Source organism: Ctenopharyngodon idella, chromosome 11 (genome assembly GCF_019924925.1).
Source record: "Ctenopharyngodon idella isolate HZGC_01 chromosome 11, HZGC01, whole genome shotgun sequence".
NCBI classification, from domain to species: Eukaryota; Metazoa; Chordata; class Actinopteri; order Cypriniformes; family Xenocyprididae; genus Ctenopharyngodon; species Ctenopharyngodon idella.
This window is the reverse complement of record NC_067230.1, coordinates 1,975,648-2,002,104: the sequence shown is the minus strand read 5'-3', so window position 1 is coordinate 2,002,104 and position 26,457 is coordinate 1,975,648. Positions and strand designations below refer to the sequence as shown.

The following is a 26,457-nucleotide window of genomic DNA, read 5'->3' as shown; positions in this document are numbered from 1 at the left end:
CAACATAAGTGGGTGTTTCACTTACTTATTAAAATGTAATTCTTTTGATTTTTTTATTGGTTATGTACATCACAATGCTATGTTTTACTGTAAATATTGTAGATGGTTTGATCAAGATATTGTTCCTTTCAAACATGTTGATTCTGTAGTGCATGATGGGTTACCCATGTCCTGTGCCAGCAGGACGGAAACATGCTAAGGTGAATGACCTCGCAAGCTTTTACCTTGATTTAGTTCATCAGAGAAACAGTTCTCCGAAATGCATCTGAATCTTTAGACAGCACCCAAATCTCAGGCTTGTAAAATATTTGAGTACAGTCACTCAATCTTGGCTTATTTCATGTAAAATGACAAATGGCTACCCTATAGGATGCTCCTGAAAAATCCAGATATCCACTATCTGAACTATTTGTAACAATTTAATCTTATTCTTAATGAGATTTCGAGTATAAATGTCAATATACTATCATAATAATCCTCATATCTTGTGAGCACATGTGCCTGAATAGCTGTATTGATTTTTCGGGACATTTTTCTAATGTCAGTGTTTGTATACGGAGGTCATTCACCCTCCCTGACAGAACAAACCGGCCGGACAGTTACCTCACCTGAGCAAAACCGACCAAGACATTTAACTGTTGGCAACAATCGAGAGATTCACTCCCACACATTCCCGGAGCTGAAAAGGAGTCTATCCAGACACTTGCTAAGAATATGACTGGATTTTAGGAGCATTTTTACTGTAAAACTAAAAACTTAGAAAAAGATCACTTTGGATCAGCCAGGTAAGTTTTCAGTATTGGGCTGAAATCTGAAATGATACATTATGTTTTTCTGTGATGCAATTATCCTGAAGCATCTGTTTTCTTAATGGCATTAAAACAAGAACAGACAGGACGATGCCAGGAACAGTAAGGCTGCGCAGTATCAAGAGATTTGGACAGGAAAATGATGGTTACGAATTTTCAGATGAAGGTAAACACTTTAAAAGTTAATCTTTTAAAACTATTCTCAAATCTATAACACAATAAATTCAGTCATGAATAAACATATTGATTCTATTACAGAGACAAATGGTGATTACATGTAAGTTTTGCTTTTTTTATGCATATACATTACATTTATTTAAAATAAAGCATTAAGAATTTCTTCTTTTTAATGTCTCTAAACTAAACTTGTGTTAATACAGGACAATGGGGAAGGATAAAAAGTAAGTTATCTTCTTTTTCTCCTTTTCCTTGATGATGGAAGCTTGTTTTCACATATTTACTTTGAACACCACAAACTATTTCATTCACAGGTCCAAAAATGGCAAGAAAGAAGAATCAGCTATCCGCGTTGGCTTCTTCCAGCTGGTAATACTTCTGAGATATAGCCTATTATAACAGTGAGAGGAATTTTGATGTTAGGGGTAATATGTTTTGTGATTGTCCTGTTTGGGTCAAAATTGTAATATGTTACATGAATGGACACCTGTTGCATAATTTACAGTTTATAATGACTGTAAGTGACATATTAGCCTGTAAGGCCAACAGTGTTTTAAAATCAAGATTTTGTGGTTTGAAAAGTTAATCCAGATACAATTTAGCTCAATTAGCTGTTCTGTTCTGTTTTGCAGTAGTCCCGTTTTAGTCCATACTGTGCTAAATACAAGAACAAAGTTTTTGCACTACTACTACATATTACATAATGTGATTATAATGGGATTTTGGCAATATTGCGATTAAACATGATCTCATGTAAACAAAATACTCAGATCAAGCTCTGATTAAGCTCATAAATGTAGTAACCATAATCACAGTAAGTGGCATACGCCAATTTTTAGCACGATAAACAGGTATGTATTAAAGGGTTAGTTCGCCCAAAAATGAAAATTCTGTCATTAATTACTCACCCTCATGTTGTTCCACACCCATAAGACCTTCGTTCATCTTCAGAACACAAATTTAAATATTTTTGATGAAATCCGAGAGCTGTCTGACTCCTCCGTATACAGCAATTTAACCACCACTTTCAAGGTCCAGAAAGGTACTAAAAACATTGTTAAAATGTCTTTTTGTGCGCAAAAACAAAACAAAAATAATGACTTTATTCAACTATTTCATCTCTTCTGTGCAGTGGTGTAACTTTGTTTTAAAAAGGTGGGGCGAATGTGTGTGGTGTGTGTGTGTGTGGGGGGGGGGGGGGGGGGGGGGTTGTATTGTAATTGTATCATTACAATAATAAATGCACAAAATCTATTGACATAGACCTCAGGTTTAATATGATAGTTTCGTCCTTACATCTACTATAATACAATATATTGTTAGTCTCGAGAGTATTTACATTAGTCAATAAATATGTGGATCCACTATTATTACTAGATTGTCCTGATGGACTAGGGGTAGAATTTTTGTTCAGCGTGCCAGAGGTTCTGTGTTCTAATCCGCCCTCTTGTAAATTTTTTTTTTTTTTCTTATTAAAACCAAAGATGTACATCAATGATTGTATATCAAGAGCAGGGACACATTGATGTACATTTTGTTTTGTGATTTCACCGGAACGAATAGAGTCTCCGGCCACAACAGCGTTAAGCGATAGATTGAAGCGCTCGTCCGTGTGAAGACTGTGCAGTGTACACGAGCGCCAAGAGAACACTGTTGCGCCACTGATAACAGCAGCAACGAGCAGTTAACATGATTTCAAAAACAACATATCCCAGCGCCAGATCGCCAATTATTCAACACAAATGAGCAAATTGCTAACCAACTAGAGATGTTTCTTTTGTATTAGTATACATCCGTGCTGCAAGATGTTTCAAAAAGTGGTGGGGACAATATCGGCCCCAGCAAAAAGTGGTGGGGACAGCTCCCACCTGCAAATTACGCCCATGCTTTTGTGCCATTCTCCGACGCTGTTTACGTTCCGTGCTTCCAGGTTCTACGTCAGAACACCAACTCATTATTGGCCGGCTCCTGCGTCAGCATCTCACGCATGCGTCGTGCTGCTAACGTGAACATCATTGGCCAATACTGAGTCTGCGTTCTGATGTAGAATCTGGAAGGCTTTAACATAAAGGAGAATGACACAGAAGAGAAAATATTGTTGAACAAAGTCGTTGTTTTTGCGCACAAAAAGTATTCTCGTTGCTTCATAAAATTAAGGTTTAACCACTGCAGTCACGTGGACTATTTTAATAATGTCTTTAGTACCTTTCTGGACTTTGAAAGTGGTGGTTAAATTGCTGTCTATGGGGTATAAAAAAACCTCTCGGATTTAATTTGTGTTCCGAAGATGAACGAAGTTCTTATGGATGTGGAACGACATGAAGGTGAGTAATTAATGACAGAATTTTCATTTTTTGGGTGAAGCCCCTGACATTATTGACAAGTTTTCCCTCTACTCAGAATCGCTAAACTCCGCTAAACTCTGTCAACACAACGCGCTGCGCATTGTGCGCTATCTCCTGCTTCCTTCTTCATCCAGAGAAGTGAAGAAGTTTGCTCGTGTCATGTAAACATCGATTATTGGAAATAATCGCATTATTGGTGCACATGTAAACGAATAGTCAACTGATTTTCCATGCAGTTTCGCTTTGCCAGCTGCCGGGAGATCTGCATGATGATTATTGGGAGCTTATGTGCGATTGTTCACGGTTCAGCGCAACCGCTGATGCTGCTCGTGTTTGGGATGCTGACGGACACCTTCATAGAGTATGACATCGAGCTCAATGAGCTTAGTGACCCGGAGAAAGCATGTGTGAACAACACTATACAGTGGAGAAACCTGACACAAGAAGAAAACCTGGCACTGAACATGACCAAATCATGCGGGTGAGAATAAAGCAGGGGTTTTCACATATTTTATTTTTTCCCTTGTGAGGGATTCACTTTCTAAAATAGAAATTCAGCTATTTATTTTAATGTGGGATATAAAGACTCATTTATATTGTGTGAGAAAATTAGTAAACGTGTTGTTTCCAAAATGAAATTATTACATTGGTCATTTTATTAAAGCCAATATGAAATTCTGCTCAATATTAGAAAAACATATTTAATCCAATTCGAATGTATTTGTCTAGCATTTTTAAGTATTTTTTTGTTTAATAAACAATACAATTTTTAAAAAAGCTTAATTAATTTTTACTTTGTACTGTTAAAATACATTTCCTATTTTTTTCTCTCAATTTTTCAAAAATGTATTTAATGATGGTATGCTCTTTTGCTTCAGGCTATTGGACATTGAATATGAAATGACTAATTTCGCCTACTATTATGTTGGCATTGGAGCGGGGGTCTTCATTCTTGGATATCTCCAAGTGAGACTTTTAAGCAAATTACTGCTGGTTCTTTCTTGTTTTGTAAATGTGAAATACAAAAATAAAAATAAAAAACCTTTAATAATGTGCATAATTTACCTTGACCTTTAGTATGACCTAGAATAGTATAATTTAAAGGGATTTTTCTCTGTTTTCATTTTTCTCAGATCTCTCTGTGGATCACTGCAGCAGCACGACAGATTCAGATTATCAGGAGGATGTATTTCAGGAAGGTCATGAGGATGGAGATTGGTTGGTTTGACTGCACCTCTGTGGGAGAGCTCAACACACGCATGTCTGAGTAAGACACATTTAAACACTTTCCAGAGCACAAATGCTAAATAAACAAGAGTTATCTAATATTGTTTGTGTGTGTCATCTCATGTGTGCCTCCATGTGATCCTAGTGACATCAACAAGATAAACGATGCCATTGCTGATCAGGTGGGGATCTTCATCCAGCGCTTCACCACATTCGTGGTGGGCTTTCTCATGGGTTTTGCAAGGGGCTGGAAACTAACACTGGTCATCATCTCAGTGTCTCCTCTGATTGGGATTGGAGCAGGTCTCATGGCTCTGGTGAGAAAAGAAAATTCATCAGGTCTTTTTTTTCATACATAAGATTTCATACATTTCACACATAAGATCACACATTTTAAACACAACAGTTAAAGGGTTAGTTTACCTGAAAACGAAAATTCTGTCATCATATCCTCCCCCCCATGTCGTTCCAAACCCACAAGACTTTCAATCATCTTCGGAAAGCAAATGAAGATCTTTTTGATGAAATCTGAGAGATTTCATCACCCTCGATAGACAGCAACGCAACTGACACTTTGATGCTTCAAAAAGTTCATAAAGAGATCGTAAAACTAATCCATACTTGATTGCTTTATATGATGATTTAATTTGGGCTTTTATTCACATATAAACATTGATCAGCGAACATAAACAGAAGCTCAACCGACCTTGACGCGCAAGAACAAACCTCTTGCCGAAGCTCAAATGTGTTAACACACGAGAATGAACCTCATTGGTTCTCGCACACGTCAAGCAAACATGCTTGAGCTTCCGTTTACCACAACTGATGTGAGTTCATGAATGTTTATATATGAATAAAAGCCTAAATTCAATCTGTTCATCATATAAAACAATTGTGTTTTTGGACTAAACAGCTCAATTCATATGGATTAATTTTATGATCTCTTTATGAACTTTTTGGAGCATCAAAATTTCAGTTGTGTAGCTGTCTATAGAGGGACAGAAAGCTCTCAGATTTCATCAAAAAGATCTTCATTTGTGTTTCAAAGATGAACGAAAGTCTTATGGGTATGGAACAACATGAGGGTGAGTAATTAATGACAGAATTTTTATTTTTGGGTGAACTAAGGCCTGTTCACACCAAGAACGATAATGGTAAAGATAATGATAACTATATACAGGGGCACCTGGATTTTCATTCATGGTATGCAAAAAAAACAAAACAAAACAACAGCTACTTCTTTACAAATGGCTATTTGTTTACATTTAGCCACCTAAAATTTTGTATCATTGTAAACTGGGCAAAGTGGATTTCGATGAATAGATTTATACCTCATCAGCTCTTTTAATCAAAGACTGGTTGTTTAAACCTGCAGATTGTTCTCCCGCGGTAGAAATCACGTTCCGGGGGGCAGAAATGGGAACGCGGGGGCACCGGCGATGCGACCGCAAAGGGCACTTTCACTTTCGCGATCAAAGGGGCAGGGGCTCAAGCACCCCCCTCCCCTCCTTGTGCACGCCACTGAATTACACACACCCATATCAAAAATGTGAATATTGAAGCTATGTTTATTTTATAAAATGTATGTTTCTAATAGAGTGCAACAGTGCCCACCCCCTTTTTCAGCGGTGCTGTTTTTTTTTTTTTCATTAATTTTCCCTATAGGGATTTTAAATTAGTTTTTGTTAAAGAGTTATAAGCCATGAACCAAGTCAGTCAGCTACGAGGTGAATCACAACACCACAAACTTTGTTTCGAAAAAAAAAATGTTTTTGAAAATTGGACAAAAAGACAAAGGTACAAGACTGTGTACTTAACGGTTTAAGTGAGGGAAAGAACTACAATCCCATGAAACATTGCAAACCAGATCTATATATATATATATATCAGATATATATATATATATAAGCCAAGAAGCTTATTCATCAATGATCCATATATATATATATATATGGGTCATTGATGAATAAGGTTCTTAAAAGTGTAAAAAAAAAAACATAATGAAGATATAATTTTGAAAAGTGTTAACAATGAGATTTTGTGGTTTTTATAATCAATTAACACTGCTTTTGTCATTTGATGGGCAAAATTTGTCACCAACAAAGTCATTCGGTTTAACCAAAATTTCTGTTTTACTGAATGACACTTTTGGTTATACCGAATGACAATATTTTCAAACAATGTTAACAGGCTGATATCTAGTTAGCTAGCTTGTTTGCTTCACACCATGTGGTCCTTTGCAGGTGTCTGAATGATGTTACATCCTGTCACATGATATTGACTGCATGAAATGGGCTGCGTTCCACTCCAGTTTTAGACACGCGAACTTCCCTAAGCACTTCCCCTCGGCGGTATCCCTCCCACCATTTTGAAGTGTGTTCCATTTCGTGAAGTGGACGAGGGAAGTTTATATGGACAGACAGTCAAAATCGAGGGAGTGAGTCTACTTCATATGTACACTTCAGGCAGCTCCATAACCCACAATGCAACACGATTGTGACGTCACCTTATATCGTGTTTAATTTACCCCACCACAAACAACTCTATGATATATTAATTATTTTTTTAGTATTTAAAACACACATATATACATATAGAATGCTGCATTAAACAATTTTGGGAAAAAATTAAATAATTAATCAACTCCATAGCGGATTCCAAGTGATCAAGGGCTTAGGACGTTCTAATTCAGCCCATTGCAAAGGTCCCGCCAGTAGTGGGCACTCGTGCAGCGTAAGCAAAGACATACATCCGAGTCAACGAGACTGAGGGAAGTTAGCGAGGGAAGGTCATAAAAAAACGAACTGGAACGCAACCTTGATCCAAAATGGTCCCTTTTTATTGATTACTCCGAATGAAATTCATTTTTCCGGACATTCTTTCTCATAACAAAGCAACGACTTCTACACATAATTTTAATACCACTGATTAACTGTGTTGCATAGAAGTGTTGCATTCACTGTGTTGATATATGATGTTATAAAATCATGCCAGAATAAAAAAAAAATATATACATTAATTACATTTTAAGATATTGTAATCAGAAATGAAATGGATGACCTTTTGACACTTCAAAATCTTTAAAATACCTTTTATATGTAGCAAAATATAATTAAAACCTTTTGGATTCAATAAAAGAGATCTAGTTGTTCTACCTTACATACTTTGTATGCCATATCTTTCATTTTTATTATTATTAAGGCCTTTGGAAAAAAAATGACCTGTCACGTCATTGAACCATATACAGTCAAACCAAAATTTATTCAGACACCTTGAACATTTAATTCATTATTACAGTTTATTCACTATAGTTTAAAAAATGATAATAAAATATGACAAGATCTCAGAGTTAAACTGTGTCATAAAAAATTAATCTTAATTATGTCAGATAACACTTAAGCAAAACATGGTGTGTCTGAATATTTTTTGGTTCCAAATTTTTATCAAATTTACTGGTAGTCTACTGTATGAAGAATTTTTGGTAACACGTCGCAGTTTACTTTATTTTGCTATCCTCACTTACATAAATGAACTACAGTGTCCTGCACCCACTAGTAAAAAAATATACAGAATTATATCTAATGTCTGAATAAGTTTTGGTTTGACTGTATATATATATATATACATATATATATATATATATATATGTATAAACATTTAAGTATTTTGAGAGTGCACTAGAGAGATCGACTTGATTACATCATTTGCAGTGCTTCATGGGAGTGGGAGGAGCTAAAGAGCATGTTGGAGCGTGTTGCTTTTTTCAACTCTCTGGTGTAATTTTCTGTACAGCATCGTGGGTAATGTACTTTTTCACTAAGAATTAAACTTTTAAACATTATAATTTTAAAAAATAATAATAAAAATAATAAATAATAAAATACAGTAAATGCTGAAATAATACAGACTGACAGTTTCAGCAGAAGCAAATATCATGGATTAACATCCTCGTAGCTCACAGTAGGGCTGTCTTTAAAGATTTATAAGTTTTCAATCAAAATCAATTTCTTTATGAAGAAAATGAATGGAGTTTTTACTTCTGGAACCCAACTGTTGCACTCTATAAGTAATTAGATAAGTTTGAGGTATGAGTGTGTGCAGTTTACATTGTAGAACAAAACATCCAAGTATCGTCAAATTGTTTACCTCAGACCTTATTTTACTCATAAATTGAAAAACCACATTATAACCCCCCGTAAGAAAATCTTGAGAGAACCTTTTTTTACAGTCTATGGAGAGAACCAGTGGCGAATTAGTCTTCCGGGTTTTGACGTCATCCCTGCAGAACTATATTGATTGGACCCTTGTGGTTTGCTATTGGTGGATCTCATGTGAGTGACAGGTTGTCCCGCCCTCACGCCAGTAAAGGCATCCTCGAAGAAGAGAAGTCGTTGCAAGTGGGAGGCAAAGTTATTTTGATTAAAGATTATGAGGGCACATGAATAAAAAAAAAAAACACGATGTTCATGGATACATTATTTATAATTATATATAAACACTGCAATATTCCAACAAAATTAAGAATTGTCAATTTTGATTTCATGGTGACTTTAATCTAGTCTGTTAGGAGCAAAAACAGACAAATGGTATATCTTGGAACTCCACTCGTCCAATCACATTCGAGGACTGTAACAAACTGTTGCATAAAGTTAATTACAATATATTACATTTGTTTTGATTGCTTGTGCTTGTCTAGTTTGTGGCAAAACTGACGGGAATGGAGCTGCAGGCATATGCTAAAGCAGGTGCTGTGGCAGATGAGGTTTTGTCTTCTGTACGTACTGTGGCAGCATTCGGTGGCGAGAAAAAAGAGGTGGACAGGTAACTTTCCATCACCTTTACACATAATGACTCCTGCACTGCACTGTAATCAGAAATGTGTTATTTCCTCTGAACTGATACCATAATTTAACACTCATTACACACTGTATTTCCTGCAGGTATGACCGTAATCTGGTCTCTGCCCAGCGATGGGGCATCAGGAAAGGTTTGATCATGGGGTTTTTCACAGGGTACATGTGGTTCATCATCTTCCTGTGTTACGCACTAGCTTTCTGGTATGGATCCAGCTTAGTAGTGGACACACAAGAGTACAGTCCAGGGACATTACTACAGGTACAAACACATGATCTCATACTAGCACATCAAGGTTCATTTTGTTATTCAACACATTACACATGTGGCAGAAAAGGCAGAATGGAGATATTGTTTGGATATCACATGTTGTGTTTTGCAGGTATTTTTTGGAGTGCTTATTGCTGCGTTGAATTTGGGCCAGGCGTCTCCCTGTCTGGAGGCTTTTGCTGCTGGAAGAGGAGCCGCCACCATTATCTTTGAGACCATAGAGCGCGTAAGAACCCCGTGGACAACAGACATCACAAAAATCACGTGAAAAGACTAATATCGGTCTCAAATCTAGTGTTATTGTTAACTTAAAAAAAAAAAAACTTTTACACTATTAAAAAATTTTTTATTGATTGAAATAAAATATAAATGAAATTTATTTATTTAGATGAAAATTTAAAATGAATCTTAAAACGAAAATTAGAACTGTTGCTAATTGAAATGAAATAAGTTGAAGTACCAAAACTGCTAAAACTATAATAGAGTAAATATAAATTAAAGATGAATAGAAATATAAAAAAATCAAAAAACAAAAAACAGATCAAAATAATGAAAACTTGAGATTCAGCATCTAAATTAAATCCTGTGAATAAACAGCATTTTTTAATAAAGTGATGTAAAATGAGTAAGAAATTTTTAATTTTAATTTTAATTAATTTTATTTCATTTGTTTTTATTTTTAATGAAAAAATATTTATTTAATTTTTTTTAAAGTTTTGAACCCACTCTTATTGTTATGCAGATAATATTTGGTTAATGAAATTTAATTTAATAATTTTAGTAATTTTAAAAAATGCAAGTGGTCTCATACTTTGGACCACCTGCATACAGAAAGAAAAAATACAAAAACATCAGACAAATGTCAGTCCCACGAGTACCGAAAATATGATTTTACATAGATGGCAAATGAGTGTTAAAGTCCTCCTGTGCTGGATTTTAGTAAGTGTAGAAAAGAAGCACAGAATGAAAAAGCCCAGCAAGCTCAATGCAGAAGCAAGAAAACAGCTGTATTATTGCATGTCTGACATCTATCAGAGTCTGACACCTTCCCAAGTGATGGATTGACAGGAATATTGTCTTATTTTCAGGAACCACAGATCGATTGTCTCTCTGAGGCTGGATATAAGTTAGACAAAGTGAAAGGAGATCTGGAGTTTCATAATGTAAATTTTCATTACCCATCTCGACCTGAAGTGAAGGTAAAGTTGAAATTTACATCAGTACAGTCACTGCTTCTCTTCCACCATCTGGTCCAGATGGTTCTCTGCTGTGTTCCTACTTTAGATGAACTCTACTCACCTTCTTCTCACAGATCCTCGATCAGCTTAATCTGCAGGTTAAGTCAGGAGAGACAACAGCATTTGTGGGTCCCAGTGGTGCTGGGAAGAGCACCGCGATTCAGCTCATTCAACGATTCTATGACCCTAAAGAAGGAATGGTAAAGGATCATCACTTTTACATGCTGCAGTATTTTTGGTGAACATCTTTCAGAAATCCTTGTAAATTTTCTTTCACTCCAGGTTACATTGGATGGTCATGACATCAGGGGTCTGAACATCCAGTGGTTGCGTTCTTTGATTGGAATCGTGGAGCAGGAGCCGGTTCTGTTTGCGACCACCATTGCTGAGAACATTCGATATGGGCGTCCTGGGGTCTCGAATGATGACATCATCACAGCAGCTAAAGAGGCCAATGCTTACAACTTCATCATGGATTTACCACAGGCAGGAGACCACTTAGCACCACCATATACGTGCAACATACATAGACATCATAATTAATGTCCATCTTGGTATAATATTTATTTTATAACATATTATATTATTATCCATCCATCCATTCTCCATGGCGCTTATCCTCTGTAGGGTCAGCAATCTCATATTATTATATTAAATTATATTTTATTATATTATATTATATTATAAAACGGTTAGTTCCTGTCCTTGATTCTGATTGGTCAATAGCTGTTTTATTCACGATAAAACACGGCAATGACAGCTTCACCCAACGGTTCTGTGTATCACTACACAACACCCTTAGCAACCACTCTTAGCAACGTAAACTGTATGTTCTCAGATATTGTTCATTGAAGCTTACTGTATTATGTAGAAGAGTATCGTGAGAAAGAGATCAAGTGAGCGAGTTTATTACCTGTATTCAGATTTAGCATTTTCCTTCAGGTCAGTCCTATGAAAAAAAAACACGCGACAGCGCTAGTCAAAGCATTTGTCAGTTGCGTCTTGTTCCATGTTCACAACAATTCAGTCTTTTCAATGTAAAAGTCTTCGCTACTAACTGACACACTCATAAAGACAGTCTTTGCCGCCATCTAATGGCGTAATAATGTAACTTCTGTTGCTGTTCATGGTTCAGGGACTATTTTTTCCGGCAGAAGGAAGGCTTTTAGTGAAAGTTTACTTCATGAAAGTTGCATTGATACATATTTTTGCCTTTAATATTTGTATTGTGTGGTGACCATTTTATAAAAGCAATAAGGTACTCGAGGCTAGTGCTGTATCGTGAATAAGTCACGGCTGAAGGGCGTTGTTGGGCACGACGCGAAGCGGTACAGCACAGCCTCTTGTACCTTATTGCTTACTTATATTATATTAAATTATATTATTTTACTCAGGGCTTGATATTAACTTTTTTGCTCACCAGCCACTGTGGCTAGTGGTTTTCCAAAATTATTAGCCACTCAGCATTTTCACTGGCCACAATTTTGATATCAATACCATGGGGAAAAACTGCCAAATAGATATTTTTAATTTTAATTTTAATTTGTCAGCAGGTAAATTAGGCTGTTGTCACTTTAAGACCTGACGCACAGATCCATTATTCTGATACACATGCACTTAAAACATAACGGACTGTGTTTACATGACTACTCGCTAAGACTAGAATTTTGTCATTATTTTGTGTGTTTTTGACTGTTTAAGCACAATATATAAGCAGCAAAAAAGAACTCAGTTTAGTACTGGGAGGTGCCTTTAAATCTAATCTAAATTTTTGACAACACTACATTGCACACAGTTTATTATTTCAGATGACTTTTTAAAACACTACAATTGATAAATGTATAGCCTATATATTATATATAAAATTCAACCTGCCAAAGTGGGTTATAATATTTTATTAATTATATTATATTTATATTTTATTAAGTTATTATATTAAATAATTATATTATATTAAGTAATTTTATTTTATTTTATTTTATTTTATTTTATTTTATTATAATCTTTTTGTTCCAAATATTTAAAAAAAGTTTCTGTTTATTTTTAGGTTTAAATTAGATTTAAACCCCATTTTATACTACCCTTCAAGAGTTTAGGGCAAGTTTTTTTTTTTTTTTTTTTAAGAAATTAATACTTTTATTTAGGACAAAAAGACATTTATAATGTTACAAAAGATTCCTATTTCAAATAAATGCAGTTTTTTTCTATTCATCAAAGAATCCTAAAAAAAGAGCAAGTTTATACAAAAATTTTAAGCAGCACAACTGTATTTAACACTAACAACAATAAGAAATTATTCTTATTGTTATCAGCATATTAGAATGATTTTTGAAGGATCATGTGACACTGAAGACTGGAGTAATGATGCTGAAAACGAAAATTCAGCTTTGCCATCACAGTAATAAATTACATTTTAATATATTTATAAAAATATAAAGCAGTTATTTTAAATTGTAATGATAATTGACAACATTATTGTTTTTTGATCAAATAAATGCAGCATTGGTTAGCATGAGAGACTTCTTTCAAAAACATGAAAAATCTTACTGACTCCAGACTTTTGAACAGTATTGTATAATATGTATATAGTATGTTTCTTAAACATTTTTAACCTTTTCTTTTTAGAAATTTGACACTTTGGTAGGTGAGGGTGGTGGCCAGATGAGTGGCGGACAGAAACAGAGAATCGCAATAGCCCGGGCACTTGTGAGGAATCCCAGAATCCTTCTGCTGGACATGGCTACATCAGCTCTGGACAATGAGAGTGAAGCTGTTGTACAGGAGGCTTTGGACAAGGTCAGCATTAAAAAAAGTAATTATAATATATTACACCAAAATAACTGAAGGGTTTAACAACCATCAATCCTCTGTTGAAGGTACGATTGGGTCGCACCACCATCTCCATAGCTCACCGTTTATCTACAATAAAGAATGCAGATGTGATCGTGGGATTCGAGCATGGCCGTGCCGTGGAACGAGGAAAACATGATGAGCTGCTGGATAGAAAGGGCGTCTACTTCACGTTGGTCACTCTTCAGAGCCAGGGAGACAAAGCCCTCAATCAAAAAGCCAAACAGGGTAACACACACACACACACTCTCTCTCTCCTACTGTTTGTACTCTGTATTAAGATCCTTTCACGTGACTCGTGTCAATGTTCTCTGATGCATTGAACTCTGTGGAGGTGAGCACCCTGTATTGTGACATGGTACTCAAAGTTCAAATAATTTCAACCCCACTGCCGCCGGCCTGAAAAACAGCCAGTTTTTACTTGACTTGTTGTCAATGTCTCATCATTTTGTCTCTTAAATCTTTTGGAGTAAAATGTAAAAAGAATAAAAAAGAAATCATCTTGAATACCTCATAATATCTTTTTATTAATTTATATGAACCTTTACATCAGTGTTATCTGAATATTATTTATATTACGTATATTAATATTTTGAATTATTTTTCAAAATTTTCATTTTTAGAATTAGTCATTTTCAATTTCATGTTTTAGTAATTTTAGTCCTTTTAATTTCAGTTAGCTGACAAGGCAACGTTTCTAATTTTCGTTGAATTTTTCGTTAAAAGTTTTTCATCCAGTATTTATTTTTTATTTCATTTTAGCTTTATTTCAATTAACGAAAATGATTTGAAGTGAATGTCATTCTAATCTTTCTGTCTCTCACTTTTCTCAGAGATGGAGGAAGCTGAAAGTATTGATCTTGATGCAGAGAGAAAGAGTCTCAGCAGGGCAGGAAGTTATCGTGCTAGCTTGAGGTAAAAATTGTGAAATACTTTATTGCTCAAGCTTTCTTTAAAGAATGCTAAAGCTTTGTTCAAACCCTAGCGTTTCTTCAATTGAGGTAGATAATGTTTTTATCCGATCACAAGACATGCACATAAACTACGATGGAAACACATTTACTGAATAAATCGCATGTATTTATTAAAACTCACGTGACTTTGCGTCAATAGTGGATGTGATTGGGTAACTGGACTAACCAGCTGACAAATTTCATTGCACAGCATCTCAAATGTTGGTTTGATTATTCTGAAATGCCTGAGCTAAAGTCTGTCATCAGAACAATTTGATATTATGACCTCCCAGAAATGTCTCAAATGATTGTGTTCCCAAACACCAGGCATCTGAGCGCAAGTTAACATGACAGCGTTTATTGTGATGCAAGTCATTTATGATGTAGTAGAGCTACAGTGGCTTCCCTGATTACGGCAACTTCCATTTTTATTACAGATATTTTGCACCAATTTCTTAAAAAATGACGATTTTGTTCTTTTGAACACATGGAATGGAAGCAGTGCTTTATTTGCAAATGTTTTATGCAATATTCTAATTTGCTGCATAATATAAATTCGCAACTTTGGATGGAAAATAGCTATTGAAATCTTATTTTCTATTAATTGAAATGGGGACAAAATAATTTTGCATGTTTTTGTTTTTTATTACTTTTTTTTTTTTTTTTTTGACTTTTAAACTTAAATGTTTTTTATATGTTTGTGTTTTTAGAAATGAATCTTAACTATCCCTAATTGGGCTTATTATTTTGTGTTTTAGGCTCATTGAGCACAAAGTATTTGCTTCCTACACATGTAATTGTTGCAAGCATAAGTGGTATAGTTAAGATACTCACAGCGTGACTTTCAGGAATGGTTAAAATTATGTGTAAAACAGTACAGCACCCTGTTCAGGGGTCCATTCTTCGTACCTCGCTTAATACATCTGAAATGATTTGACTGATGCCAGATCTTTTAATCGTAATAATTGAACTCTGTCTAATTTGGTTCTTCAAACGAATTTGAAGATTTGATTAAAATATCTAGATTAAGTTGTGTGATATTACTGCGTATTCTTGTGTTCATTGGAAAAGGCTGGCGTTAGTCAGCAAGACAGCAACGTAATGACATCATATAATTAAAAAAGGAAACAGCCAAGCAGGCAAAATGACATAAAAGTTCTAATAGATAAATGAAATGTGTAAATGTTTTGCTATACAATTCCCAATTTTTTTTTTTTTTTTTTTTTTTTTATGATTTCTGGTATTTGTACAGGCTTTAAGGCTTGAAGTATGTAAATACCATAAGAATAAAGTATTAATATTATAGTTTTTCACTCTTTCTACCTCATACTCTCTCTCTTTTACTATATCTGCAGGGCTTCTGTTCGCCAAAGATCACGATCACACCTGTCGAATGTTGTACCCGAATCCTCTGTGGCCTTTGCTGGAGAGCTAGGCCCTCGCTCATACTCTGAAACCTGCGTTCCTCAAGGGATCAAGGGAAAGGTTAGAGCTCTCCAACACCATGGCCCTGACATATCTCGCAAAACATCTCATATATGTGCATACTGTATGTGTATATAGAGCAGCCTTCCTGATGATGATTCAGAGGTGGTGGAACCAGCTCCAGTGGCTCGTATTCTGAAATATAACGCTCCTGAATGGCCCTACATGCTCTTTGGAAGTTTTGGAGCAGCTGTGAATGGAGGGGTGAACCCAGTCTACTCTCTCCTCTTCAGCCAAATCCTGGCGGTGAGGTTTCTGCCTGCTGTTCTCCTCTACTGCATGTGTTTTCTGTAAGCATGGCTTTAATTTCATCTCTCTCTTTTTATCTGCAGACATTCTCGATGCCTGATCCTGTTGAACAACGGAGGGAAATTAATGGCATCTGTCTGTTCTTTGTAGTTGTTGGTTTGGTTTCATTTTTCACACAAATGTTACAGGTTTGTCTTCATGTTAAGCCTTTTCATTATAATATATATTAAATATGTTGTAAACTATTACAGGTAGACCAAACATTCTATGCATTATAGCGTTAATGTGGTGGTAACAAACTTCAAGGGGGCGATAAAGTTACTTTCAAATGCCTGGGCCAGTAAATCAGTGGCTGCGTCCAAAAGCTTAAAAATGCTGCCTTCGGAGGATGCATATACACAGCAAAATCCCCAGAGTTAATTCAACTCTGCTCAGAGTACATATGGTCCCTCTCTAAATAGCGTTAAAATAACACTGAAGCAGAGTTAAATTTAATGAGATAATTAAGCAATAAATTAAATGATGATTGTGCATTAGTGATGAACACCTGCTGTTAACAAGCAGAATCACTGAAGAAATAAGAAAAAACACAAGAACTACAAGTGACTTAAGTCACAGCCTTATTAATTGCTTAATTATCTCATTAACTTTAACTCTGCTTCAGTGTTACTTTAACACTATTTAGAGAGGGACCATATGTACTCTGAGCAGAGCTGATTTAACTCTGGGGACTTTGCTGTGTAGGGAGACAGGGATAGCTGCAGGTTGGAGTAATGGGCGTGCCGGAAGGAGGTGTGCCCATACAGAAACTAACCCCTAACCCTACCCCACACCCTGACAGACAGCTTTCGCGACCAATGATAAAGACCTTTCTCCACGCCTCTACCTTTCGGCATGCCCCAACCTTTCATCACACGCATAACTCCAATACCCAAACTTGTTCCAAGGTAGGAAGGCATCAATGCACACCTGAATCCAAAGAAATCTCCTGAGATACCTTCATCTGATAAATTTTTGAAGGCAGCTTAGATGTATCCTTCATTGCCTTTGATATCCCCCAAACCTGTGTGTTCCGTTCCGTGACAGTTAAGCTAAAAAATAAAAATGGCGTCTGAAAGTTGTGGTTGGTGGTCAGTTGGTGTGTAATGTATGTATTTGACCAACTTTTTCCACTTTTGATGTCATTTCTAGCAAGAAATTAGTATTGTAGTAATTCAATATTCACTTAGTTAACACCAAAGCTCTCTCTATTTTGTTGTAAATCATGAAATCATTACGCTGCCTCAAAACACAGGAGCAAATGCCTTCTGCGAAGTCATTGCCTAATAGGGCAGTGAGGCAATAAGTCAGCTGCCCAAGTTTTCGGATGCAACCAGTGTCATTCGCAATCCTATCCTTCACAGAATCCTGTTCTGCTTCCTAAAGAATAAAAACAAAATCCTGTTCTCCTTCCTAAAGAATAAAATCAAAAAAAAAAGTTGCACAAAATCTAGCTGCTTATGAGCTCTTCTTAATGAGTTAATGTTATGCTAAGCTAATAGGCTAAGCTGTTAGCATGCTAACTGAAGGCTATCTGAAAACAAAGGGGAAAGGATAATTTTAGCTTCGGTAGTATAATGTGATATTTGGCTATGTAATTTAACCTTAATTAATAATTACCATATTTTAATGACTAAAGCCGGGTGCACACTGCACGATTTATAATAGTCTTTTACAGTTGTTACTTGTTAGACTGTACGTACATTATCCCCGCTGTAAGCCTTGTCACACTGTAGGATCCTTAGTGCTTAAAAACTTAAATCTGTAAATGTGTCGGCAGTTTAACATTAGCAATTTTATTTTGCAAGATTCTCTTCAAACTATTGCTCTGCCATGACAGCTGCTGACCTAAAAGGCAAAAAACTAACTGTAGAAAAAGAATACGTTCTATAGTATGCTCGCTAATTGCCCTTTTGGCAACACTAACAGTGCAAATTATTTTGCATTACTAATTACGTTCCAACACATTTTGGAATGAAATGAGGTGTGAAATTAGCTGCTTTTGCTGCGTTCACGTATTTGTATAGTGCCTTGGGTCTCCTATTGCTTTCAAAAACCTAGATAGTATTAATTTTAGCTACTACTTCTTTCTTTCTTTCTTTCTTTCTTTCTTTCTTTCTTTCTTTCTTTCTTTCAGGGCTATGCATTCTCTAAATCTGGGGAGCTGCTGACACGTAGACTGAGGCGTCTGGGTTTTCGGGCAATGTTGGGGCAGGAGATCGGCTGGTTTGATGACCACAAAAACAGCCCAGGTGCTTTGACCACAAGACTGGCCACCGATGCCTCACAAGTCCAGGGAGTAAGAAAAATTTTGCTGATCCTTTTTTCACTACCTCAATCAAAATAATGCTTAATTACAGTAAATAAAAATACATTTAAAAAAACTCTCACTCCAGGCCACAGGTTCTCAGATAGGCATGATCGTGAATTCTCTGACCAACATTGGTGTGGCCATTATCATCTCCTTCTACTTCAGCTGGAAGCTCACTATGGTCATCCTGTGCTTCCTGCCCTTCTTGGCTCTCTCTGGAGGGTTTCAGGCTAAGATGCTAACCGGATTTGCCAAGCAGGACAAAGAGGCCATGGAGGCAGCAGGACGGGTGAGCTGACGCTAGACTGGAGTATAGGTAAAATCACCTACCCATCAGATCCTGCATCAGGCTTTTTAAATGTCTCTGTGTCCATTTCTGAGTGCAGATATCTGGAGAAGCTCTGAATAACATCCGCACCATTGCCGGCCTAGGAAAAGAGCGTAATTTTGTGGAAATGTTCGACACACAGTTGGAGGCCCCGTATCATGCAGCGCTGAAGAAGGCTAATGTTTACGGTGCCTGCTATGGGTTTTCTCAGTGTGTGGTTTTCATGGCAAACTCCGCCTCTTATCGATTTGGTGGATACCTGGTCTATCGAGAGGGGCTACACTTTAGTATGGTTTTCAGGTGAGACAACAATGCCACAAAGTGTATTGCTGGTTTACATAGTGCAGATGGAGTAAATGTTCATAATTTGGTGAGGTTCTATCAATACAGGGTGATTTCAGCGATTGTAACCAGCGGTACAGCTCTCGGCCGAGCGTCCTCCTACACTCCAGATTACGCCAAAGCCAAGATCTCTGCCGCACGATTCTTTGAGCTACTCGACCGCATTCCCAAAATTAGCATCTACAGCAATGAAGGAGACAAATGGGTAATTAAATTATCAATACCAACCATTTATGGACAGTATTATCCAGAAAAAAACTGCACAGGGTCAAAATAGCATTGTTGAGATAAGTGGCATTTTATTATTACATTCAGAAATAATGTAAAATACCAGTGAATTGTGAAGTGACATGGTGTTTTATGGTGATTAGTATATTCTAATCACCATAATAATGCACTTTAGTTCCTCTCACTCCACAATAAATCCTTCAAATTTAACGGGACAAGAATGAAACATTTAAGTATATAACAAACATAAATTATAGTGGCATATAAACAACATCTATTATAAAAACTAACAGACCAATAATTTCTAGTAATTTAATCAATAATTGACTTATTGCATTGACCAATATTTACAATCACTGAGCAAATTAGAAAAACATAAAGATAATTCATTATTTCTGTTATTTTGAGGAAAAATGAACAAGAGGAGTGAAATAAACGTTTATATACGCAGATAAATCCCCTGCAAAAACAAAAGAAAAAATACTTTTTCCATGTTCCATGCCCTGACAGCAACATAGTGTCGGCCCAGATCCGGCCTACATTTGGTCCGTGTGTCATCCACATTTACCAGAAGTGGGCCGGATCTGGCCCACACTATGTTGCTGTCTGGGTGTGTAGTCCAATGGAATAACTCAGGGAATATTGTAAACATTTTGGAAAATCAGTTGATCAGTATGCAAAACAATACAAAGCCTGAAACTTAACTTAGTAAAGCTTAAATTTATGGGCTGATATACCTCTCATTTGAGTGATTGTGTTGATAAAATATTCTGGAAAATTCAGTATATTTATCACATCAACTATAATTAGGACTGAAATGGATTTATCATATTTAGAATATAGACTCTTGTATATAGAAATGTAGGAGATATAAACAAAATATTTTTAACATTACATTTTAGTACTGCATTATTTCTTGGCACAGCAATATAAGAACCACCTGCCCTACACAGGCAGGAAGATTTGACCATCACATAACACTTTCTCTTTCTCTTTCCTTTAGGATAATTTTAAAGGGGATATTGAGTTTATAGACTGCAAGTTCACATACCCATCCCGGCCAGATATTCAGGTTCTGAATGGTCTGAATGTGAGTGTTAAGCCGGGACAGACTTTGGCCTTTGTGGGCAGCAGTGGCTGTGGCAAGAGCACTAGCGTTCAACTATTGGAGAGGTTCTATGATCCTAACAATGGACGTGTGGTAAGAAAACTCTTAAGATCTTTCACAATAATCTTTTTGCTTTAAATTCTTTTTTGAAACATTGAGTTTGTGATCTAATAATTGTTCTTTATCGATTAGCTCATTGATGGCCGTGAATCTACTCGGGTCAACGTTGCTTTCCTGCGCTCTAAGATTGGGATTGTCTCTCAGGAGCCAATTTTGTTTGACTGCAGTATTGCAGAGAACATCCGCTATGGAGACAATCAACGAGAGCTCAGCATGGATGATGTCATCTCCGCAGCCAAGAAGGCCCAGCTGCATGACTTTGTCATGTCACTTCCTGAGGTGTTAACTGGGAATCCTTCGGATTACAAGAATTTAGAATTAATGCTGTGTTCACTTTGTGTCGGAATCTACTTTAATTGCAAAACGACAGCTCAAAGATTCTACTCTAAGCTGTTCACAACTTTAGATCAAAAAATGATTCATTTATGAAGTCGTTTATTTATAAAGGACATTTTAAAACAACAGAAGTTGACCAAAAGTGCTGTACAAAAAAGAAATAAAAAAAAAAAAAAAAAATTAATACAAATAAAATAGAAACATTTAAAGTAATACTGAGATAAAAATCCCATTAAAAATCTTGTTTCTTGTGAGTGTGACAAAAATATTAATTACTTGATTGTTTATTCCTCCCATGATGCAGAAATACGACACTAATGTTGGTTCCCAAGGTTCACAGCTTTCCCGGGGTCAAAAGCAACGCATTGCTATAGCCAGAGCGATCATAAGAGATCCCAAAATACTTCTACTGGATGAAGCCACCTCAGCACTGGACACAGAAAGTGAGAAGGTGAGCCAGAAAGCAAGAGAGGATTTTCATTGTTTGTTGTTTGTTAGTTGTGTGAGAACTCATATAGTCTATGTTTGTTCGTCTGTGTTTGCCAGACTGTACAGGAGGCTTTGGATAAAGCGAGGGAAGGCAGAACTTGTATCGTCATTGCTCACCGTCTGTCTACTATCCAGAACTCTGACATCATAGCTGTGATGTCTAGGGGATATGTAATTGAGAAGGGCACACACGACTATCTCATGGGCCTGAAGGGGGCGTACTACAAACTCGTCACAACCGGAGCTCCAATCAGCTAATCTCTCAATCAGCACATAAGAGAACTGGACAGGATTTCATACATCCTTCTAGTGACAGATAGATGAATATAATAATAAATCGGCTGATATTTGGCTGATTAACACACCTTGCTGGCACAGAAATATTTGTACTGAATTAAGTAAATATTGTATAAAAAATTAATTTCAGTAATACAATTAGTATAATTGTATTAGCTTACATCACATATATATGTCAAGAAAAAACTTAGTTAATCTAATAACACTGAATTTTGAAAACAAGAACTGTTTGTTGCTGTATGCATTGTAAAATGAATGTATTTATGTACTATCAAATAAAACTTTTATCGATTAAACAAAATAGCAGTCTGAGCTGTGAATGTAGTGATTAATCGTTCAGGGGTCCATTCTTTGTACCTTGTTTAAAACATCTGATCTGAGATAATGTCACCTTTCAAATTAATGCACGGCTCAGACTAACTGTACATGGTGTGTTAGACTCCAATAAAATTATTAGGTAATTATTCCCTCACTAATAAATCTCTGTTAGTAAAACTGTCTGTGTCTATATTATGATAGACTACACAACATCATAATATTATTTTCAAATTAATTATTAATATTATTATTATTTTAAATCATTATTTTTCCTGGTTCAATAGGGTACTCTTGTAAGAAAGTTGCAGTGGCTAGGACTGACTTTAAGTATCAACTCTGCTTAAAAAGATGCAAAAGATGTTTACATAAAATAAGCTGCTCCCGAGCAGGTATGAGCTTACGGACCTGTTTCTATGACAGCAACTCTGGGATGACCTTCGAAGAACCTAACAATCCTGGATAACGTCAAATCCTCAGCAGTGAAATACAAAGAACAGGCCCCTGGGCATCATTTCTTAATTTTATTTTTATTCGAAAATCCCATTTTATTTATTTATTTAATTTGTGGTTACCGTGGTTTAACTATATTAACCATGGCTTTTTGGTTTTATTTGTAGTAAAAACCATGGTTGCATTTCGTAATGGACCTGGAAAAGTGGCAAGTGGCTGTGAGCAACATTGTAGATTTTATGACCCCAAAAAAAAAAAAAAGATTTTCAGGAAAGAAAGTAAAAGTTTTTATCAAGATTATTTTTGCATAGCAATCATTACAATTATTTGATCTACATAACATAGTTCAAATAAGTTACATAAGTTCAAAGGCAACATATGTAAGATTTTTGGATTAAAATATCCAAAAACCACTAGAACAGGGTTATATATTTTTGATTTGTTATATTATTTATTATATTATTTGACTTGTGTACTTACATTATCCCAGATGTTTCCAAGAATGTTTAAATCCACGTCATTTTCACATTGGACAAGGACTGTGTCCATGCGTCACCTATCAATGACATCATACCTGCGTTGCCCTCGATTTCCAGTTTTATTTTGTAGAAATCATGGAAACACCAGAGATGCTTTAATATTATATGCTTTATTAGACAAGGGAACAACTGTTTGTATACATTTATAGACCGAAAACTAATCATTGTCAATCATTCTTATTGTTTGAATCTCGTTTTCTTGATTTACCGTGAGTGCCATAGAGTAATGTTATGACATTATTTTCAACACACTCAAATGTATCTAATATGATAAAGAGCGTTGTGTTACCCCACATATGCTTGACCGGAAGAAGCGGAAGAGGTGACTGCGGCATAATAAAAGTTCCACTGCTTTAGAGCCGTGTGTCGCGCTCGTTTCCCATTAGCAATCACTCCAGCAGCCTTGTTGCACTCCCACAACACTCGGCCCTGCTCTGCTTCATACTACAGTAATGTTAATAATTTCATCCATGAACATGATTTCTGCCCGTGTCCCATCCCGATTCTTTTCCACCGGCTGTGAGGTGAAGACGACATCTCCCATGAACCCGCACTCAATCTCGGCGTCTTCAAGCTATGCCTTTGTTTTGAATAGGTGGCCTCTAGCGGCGAAAAACGACATAGTGTGCCTTTAATTTGATGCCTTGCAATAATGCTATCTTCAAACCATCATGCTAAAACAGTTTGACTGTTTGGGGTGGAGATCGTTGTAACAGTCATTAAAAATGCTAAATTGTGTAAGCTAGCAAAATGGCTAATATCCCTTACAGCACATTTTGTTGTGATGTTTGCTTAAAGCAGCATAGTACGAGCCAGTGTAGTATATAAATGTTCTTGACAGTTCACAGTTCACTATTCACAGTCAAGAATTAAGGGAAGGAAGCCTCATGAAAGATATACTTTAATGTGTCGTTTTACAATTAATGTACAATATTAATATAATAGGTTAATAGCACATTAATAATTATAATACAACAACACTAAGATACTGGTATCAGCTTATTTATTTATTATTCGGTAAGCTGTTTCATTAAAGTCCCCCTGTAGTCAATCATTTTATCCTTTAAAACTCATCTTTGATCACCAAAATTACATATTTAAACGTTTTTTTCCTGTGAAAAAAATAAAATAAAATAATAATAATCCCTTAAAATAGCTTGAATGTAACTCTACACCCTTGCCTCATTTAATATACACAGATCTATGAATAAGATAATTAGCCCCGCCTCCACTCACTCGCACGAGCTCAGACGAGATCCACTCCGTCAACTTACTGAGGTAAACGCTGCACAATGGTAGCGCTTTTTACAATGTCGGACACATAACGGTAATTAATATGATTAGAGTTTTGCTTGACTACGTTATCAAACAGCTAATAATGTGTTGCTAATGTTACACAAACCATGTTCACATTCACGAGTCAGACAGCTGCCTTCTAACAATCAGTATCCTTAGAAATGCTTTGAACAACTCAGAATGTCAGTGGAGAAAGGCATAGTTCATCATAACATCGTAAGATACATCACACACCCGCCATATTGCTAAATCTACCCGATTTTTCATATCAACAGAAAAATATACCGGGATAACCTTCTTTTGAGACTCCCTTGCGTGGTCAGTAATGATATGATAAAGCCCGCCGGCACATTGACGTGATTGGTTACAAGGTAGTTTTTGTGACTTTAGAAACACCAGCGATTTCAAACCGCGGGTTTGAGACTGTCTTTGGTTTACTGCAGTTTTAAAGACAAAATACTCAGCAATGGTGTCGACTTATGAATTTGCACATGGTTTGTCTTAAAGCATGTTAAAAACACCAGATAGACATATGAACAACATTAAAAACCTGATTTTCACCACAGGGGGACATTAAGTAGGCTAATGCTAATACATCCAGCACTTACCGTAGTTAGCATATCATGGCAATGGTATCAAACTTAAAAACAGCAGAGATGTAGCTATTCTAAAATGTGGCGTAGTTTAACAATGTGTTTAAACAACAGAGTATATAGTATTAGTAAAAATCACCTCAGAAGGAATTCCACATCCAGTTAAGATTTAATCTTCTGTTGCCTGTGTAGCTCAAAAGTGTCTCTCTGTTGAAGCAAGCGGTCTAAGATTTGACCAGCTTCATCAAAAAATCTTTCTGTCTTTCCAATATCCTGTGCAGATAAAATTCGGGCCACTACCGCAGTGGCAATAGCCTGTGATTGGCAGGTGTTGTGGACCACACGGTGTCTAACCTTCTTACCAGGTTCAACGATTAAGAATCCCGCCTTTACCGGAGGAACTTGCGTGGTGGACCGCTCTCTTACATACTGCCTCAAGTAACCATTATAGAGCTGAATTAACCTCGCCAAACCTGTTCGGTATGACAAACGCAGCGATTCAGCTGTACCTTTAGGGACAGATGCCAAACGAATCCCATGAATCCTCATGTGCAGGTGGATCGCAGCTCCATTGATCCACTGCTTAATACTATCCGTGTTCAGCTGTTGATCCAAAGTCATGCTCTCATAGAGCTCGATTAGAGCATATTTCAGTTTCTGGTCATAGAGTTCAGTTATTTCTCCCATTTCCTCGATGTTATTGGCCCTCTTAGACACCAGTTTGAGGTATTCACTCGCAATGCTGGCGATTTCCGAAGAGTTATCTGATCCGAAAGCCTTCTTAAATGGGTCTGTGGTCCCACCATCCGTCTGACCGACAATACTGGACACAAGAGCTTCAAGCAGAAAAGATAAAGCAAGCGCCACAACTCCGACACCTCCGTAAGATACATTAGAGCTCTGTCCGAAAATAGAGGTCAGGTTGGTGTCTAAAGCCGCCAGTTGGTCTGTGGTCAGGCTCTGCTGGACGGCCGCATACTGCAGGTTGAGCGCAATGCTGGAATTGAGGGACAGTAAATTTGCCACCGTCCCATCAAGAGTGATGTCAGGGAGGATCCCATTGTCCTGGGCAACCTTGTAAATACTGTCTATAGTTGCTGGAGTTGGGGTGCAGGGATGATTTCCCATCTTTAAAATGTTTTATTCTGGTCTTCTTAGTAGGTCAAACATGAAGAGATACTTGTGCAGTGGAACTGAGACCAGATG

At 36.4% G+C, this 26,457-nt stretch overlaps 2 protein-coding genes across 4 annotated transcripts; one reads left to right on the top strand and one right to left on the bottom strand.

Annotated features, from left to right (window-relative positions):
- The first annotated feature begins 602 nt into the window (after positions 1-602).
- On the top strand, positions 603-22,553 carry abcb11b (ATP-binding cassette, sub-family B (MDR/TAP), member 11b). 2 transcript variants are annotated; one of them, XM_051912094.1, is made up of 29 exons: positions 603-785; positions 892-975; positions 1,068-1,086; positions 1,190-1,210; positions 1,301-1,355; positions 3,568-3,812; positions 4,210-4,297; positions 4,465-4,598; positions 4,704-4,875; positions 9,255-9,379; positions 9,499-9,673; positions 9,795-9,908; positions 10,771-10,881; positions 10,995-11,120; positions 11,203-11,406; positions 13,546-13,716; positions 13,797-13,998; positions 14,604-14,685; positions 16,079-16,208; positions 16,287-16,454; positions 16,541-16,645; positions 18,634-18,795; positions 18,893-19,096; positions 19,194-19,435; positions 19,526-19,682; positions 20,709-20,906; positions 21,006-21,212; positions 21,574-21,720; positions 21,816-22,553. In XM_051912094.1, exons 2-29 carry the CDS (start codon positions 900-902, stop codon positions 22,014-22,016), a joined length of 4,041 nt encoding a protein of 1,346 aa, XP_051768054.1. In that variant the 5' UTR covers positions 603-785; positions 892-899; the 3' UTR covers positions 22,017-22,553. The 2 variants fall into 2 exon arrangements, with proteins under 2 accessions (XP_051768054.1, XP_051768053.1); XM_051912093.1 differs by having other exon boundaries at positions 887-975.
- A 907-nt stretch (positions 22,554-23,460) lies between these two features.
- Positions 23,461-26,457, bottom strand: LOC127522293 (uncharacterized). Of its 2 annotated transcripts, none has more exons than XM_051912092.1 (2): positions 25,391-26,457; positions 23,461-23,964 (listed from the first exon to the last, which is right to left on the bottom strand). In XM_051912092.1, the coding sequence occupies exon 1, from the start codon at positions 26,377-26,379 to the stop codon at positions 25,414-25,416; it is 966 nt and encodes a 321-aa protein (XP_051768052.1). In that variant the 5' UTR covers positions 26,380-26,457; the 3' UTR covers positions 23,461-23,964; positions 25,391-25,413. The 2 variants fall into 2 exon arrangements, with proteins under 2 accessions (XP_051768052.1, XP_051768051.1); XM_051912091.1 differs by lacking the exon at positions 23,461-23,964 and adding an exon at positions 24,246-24,474.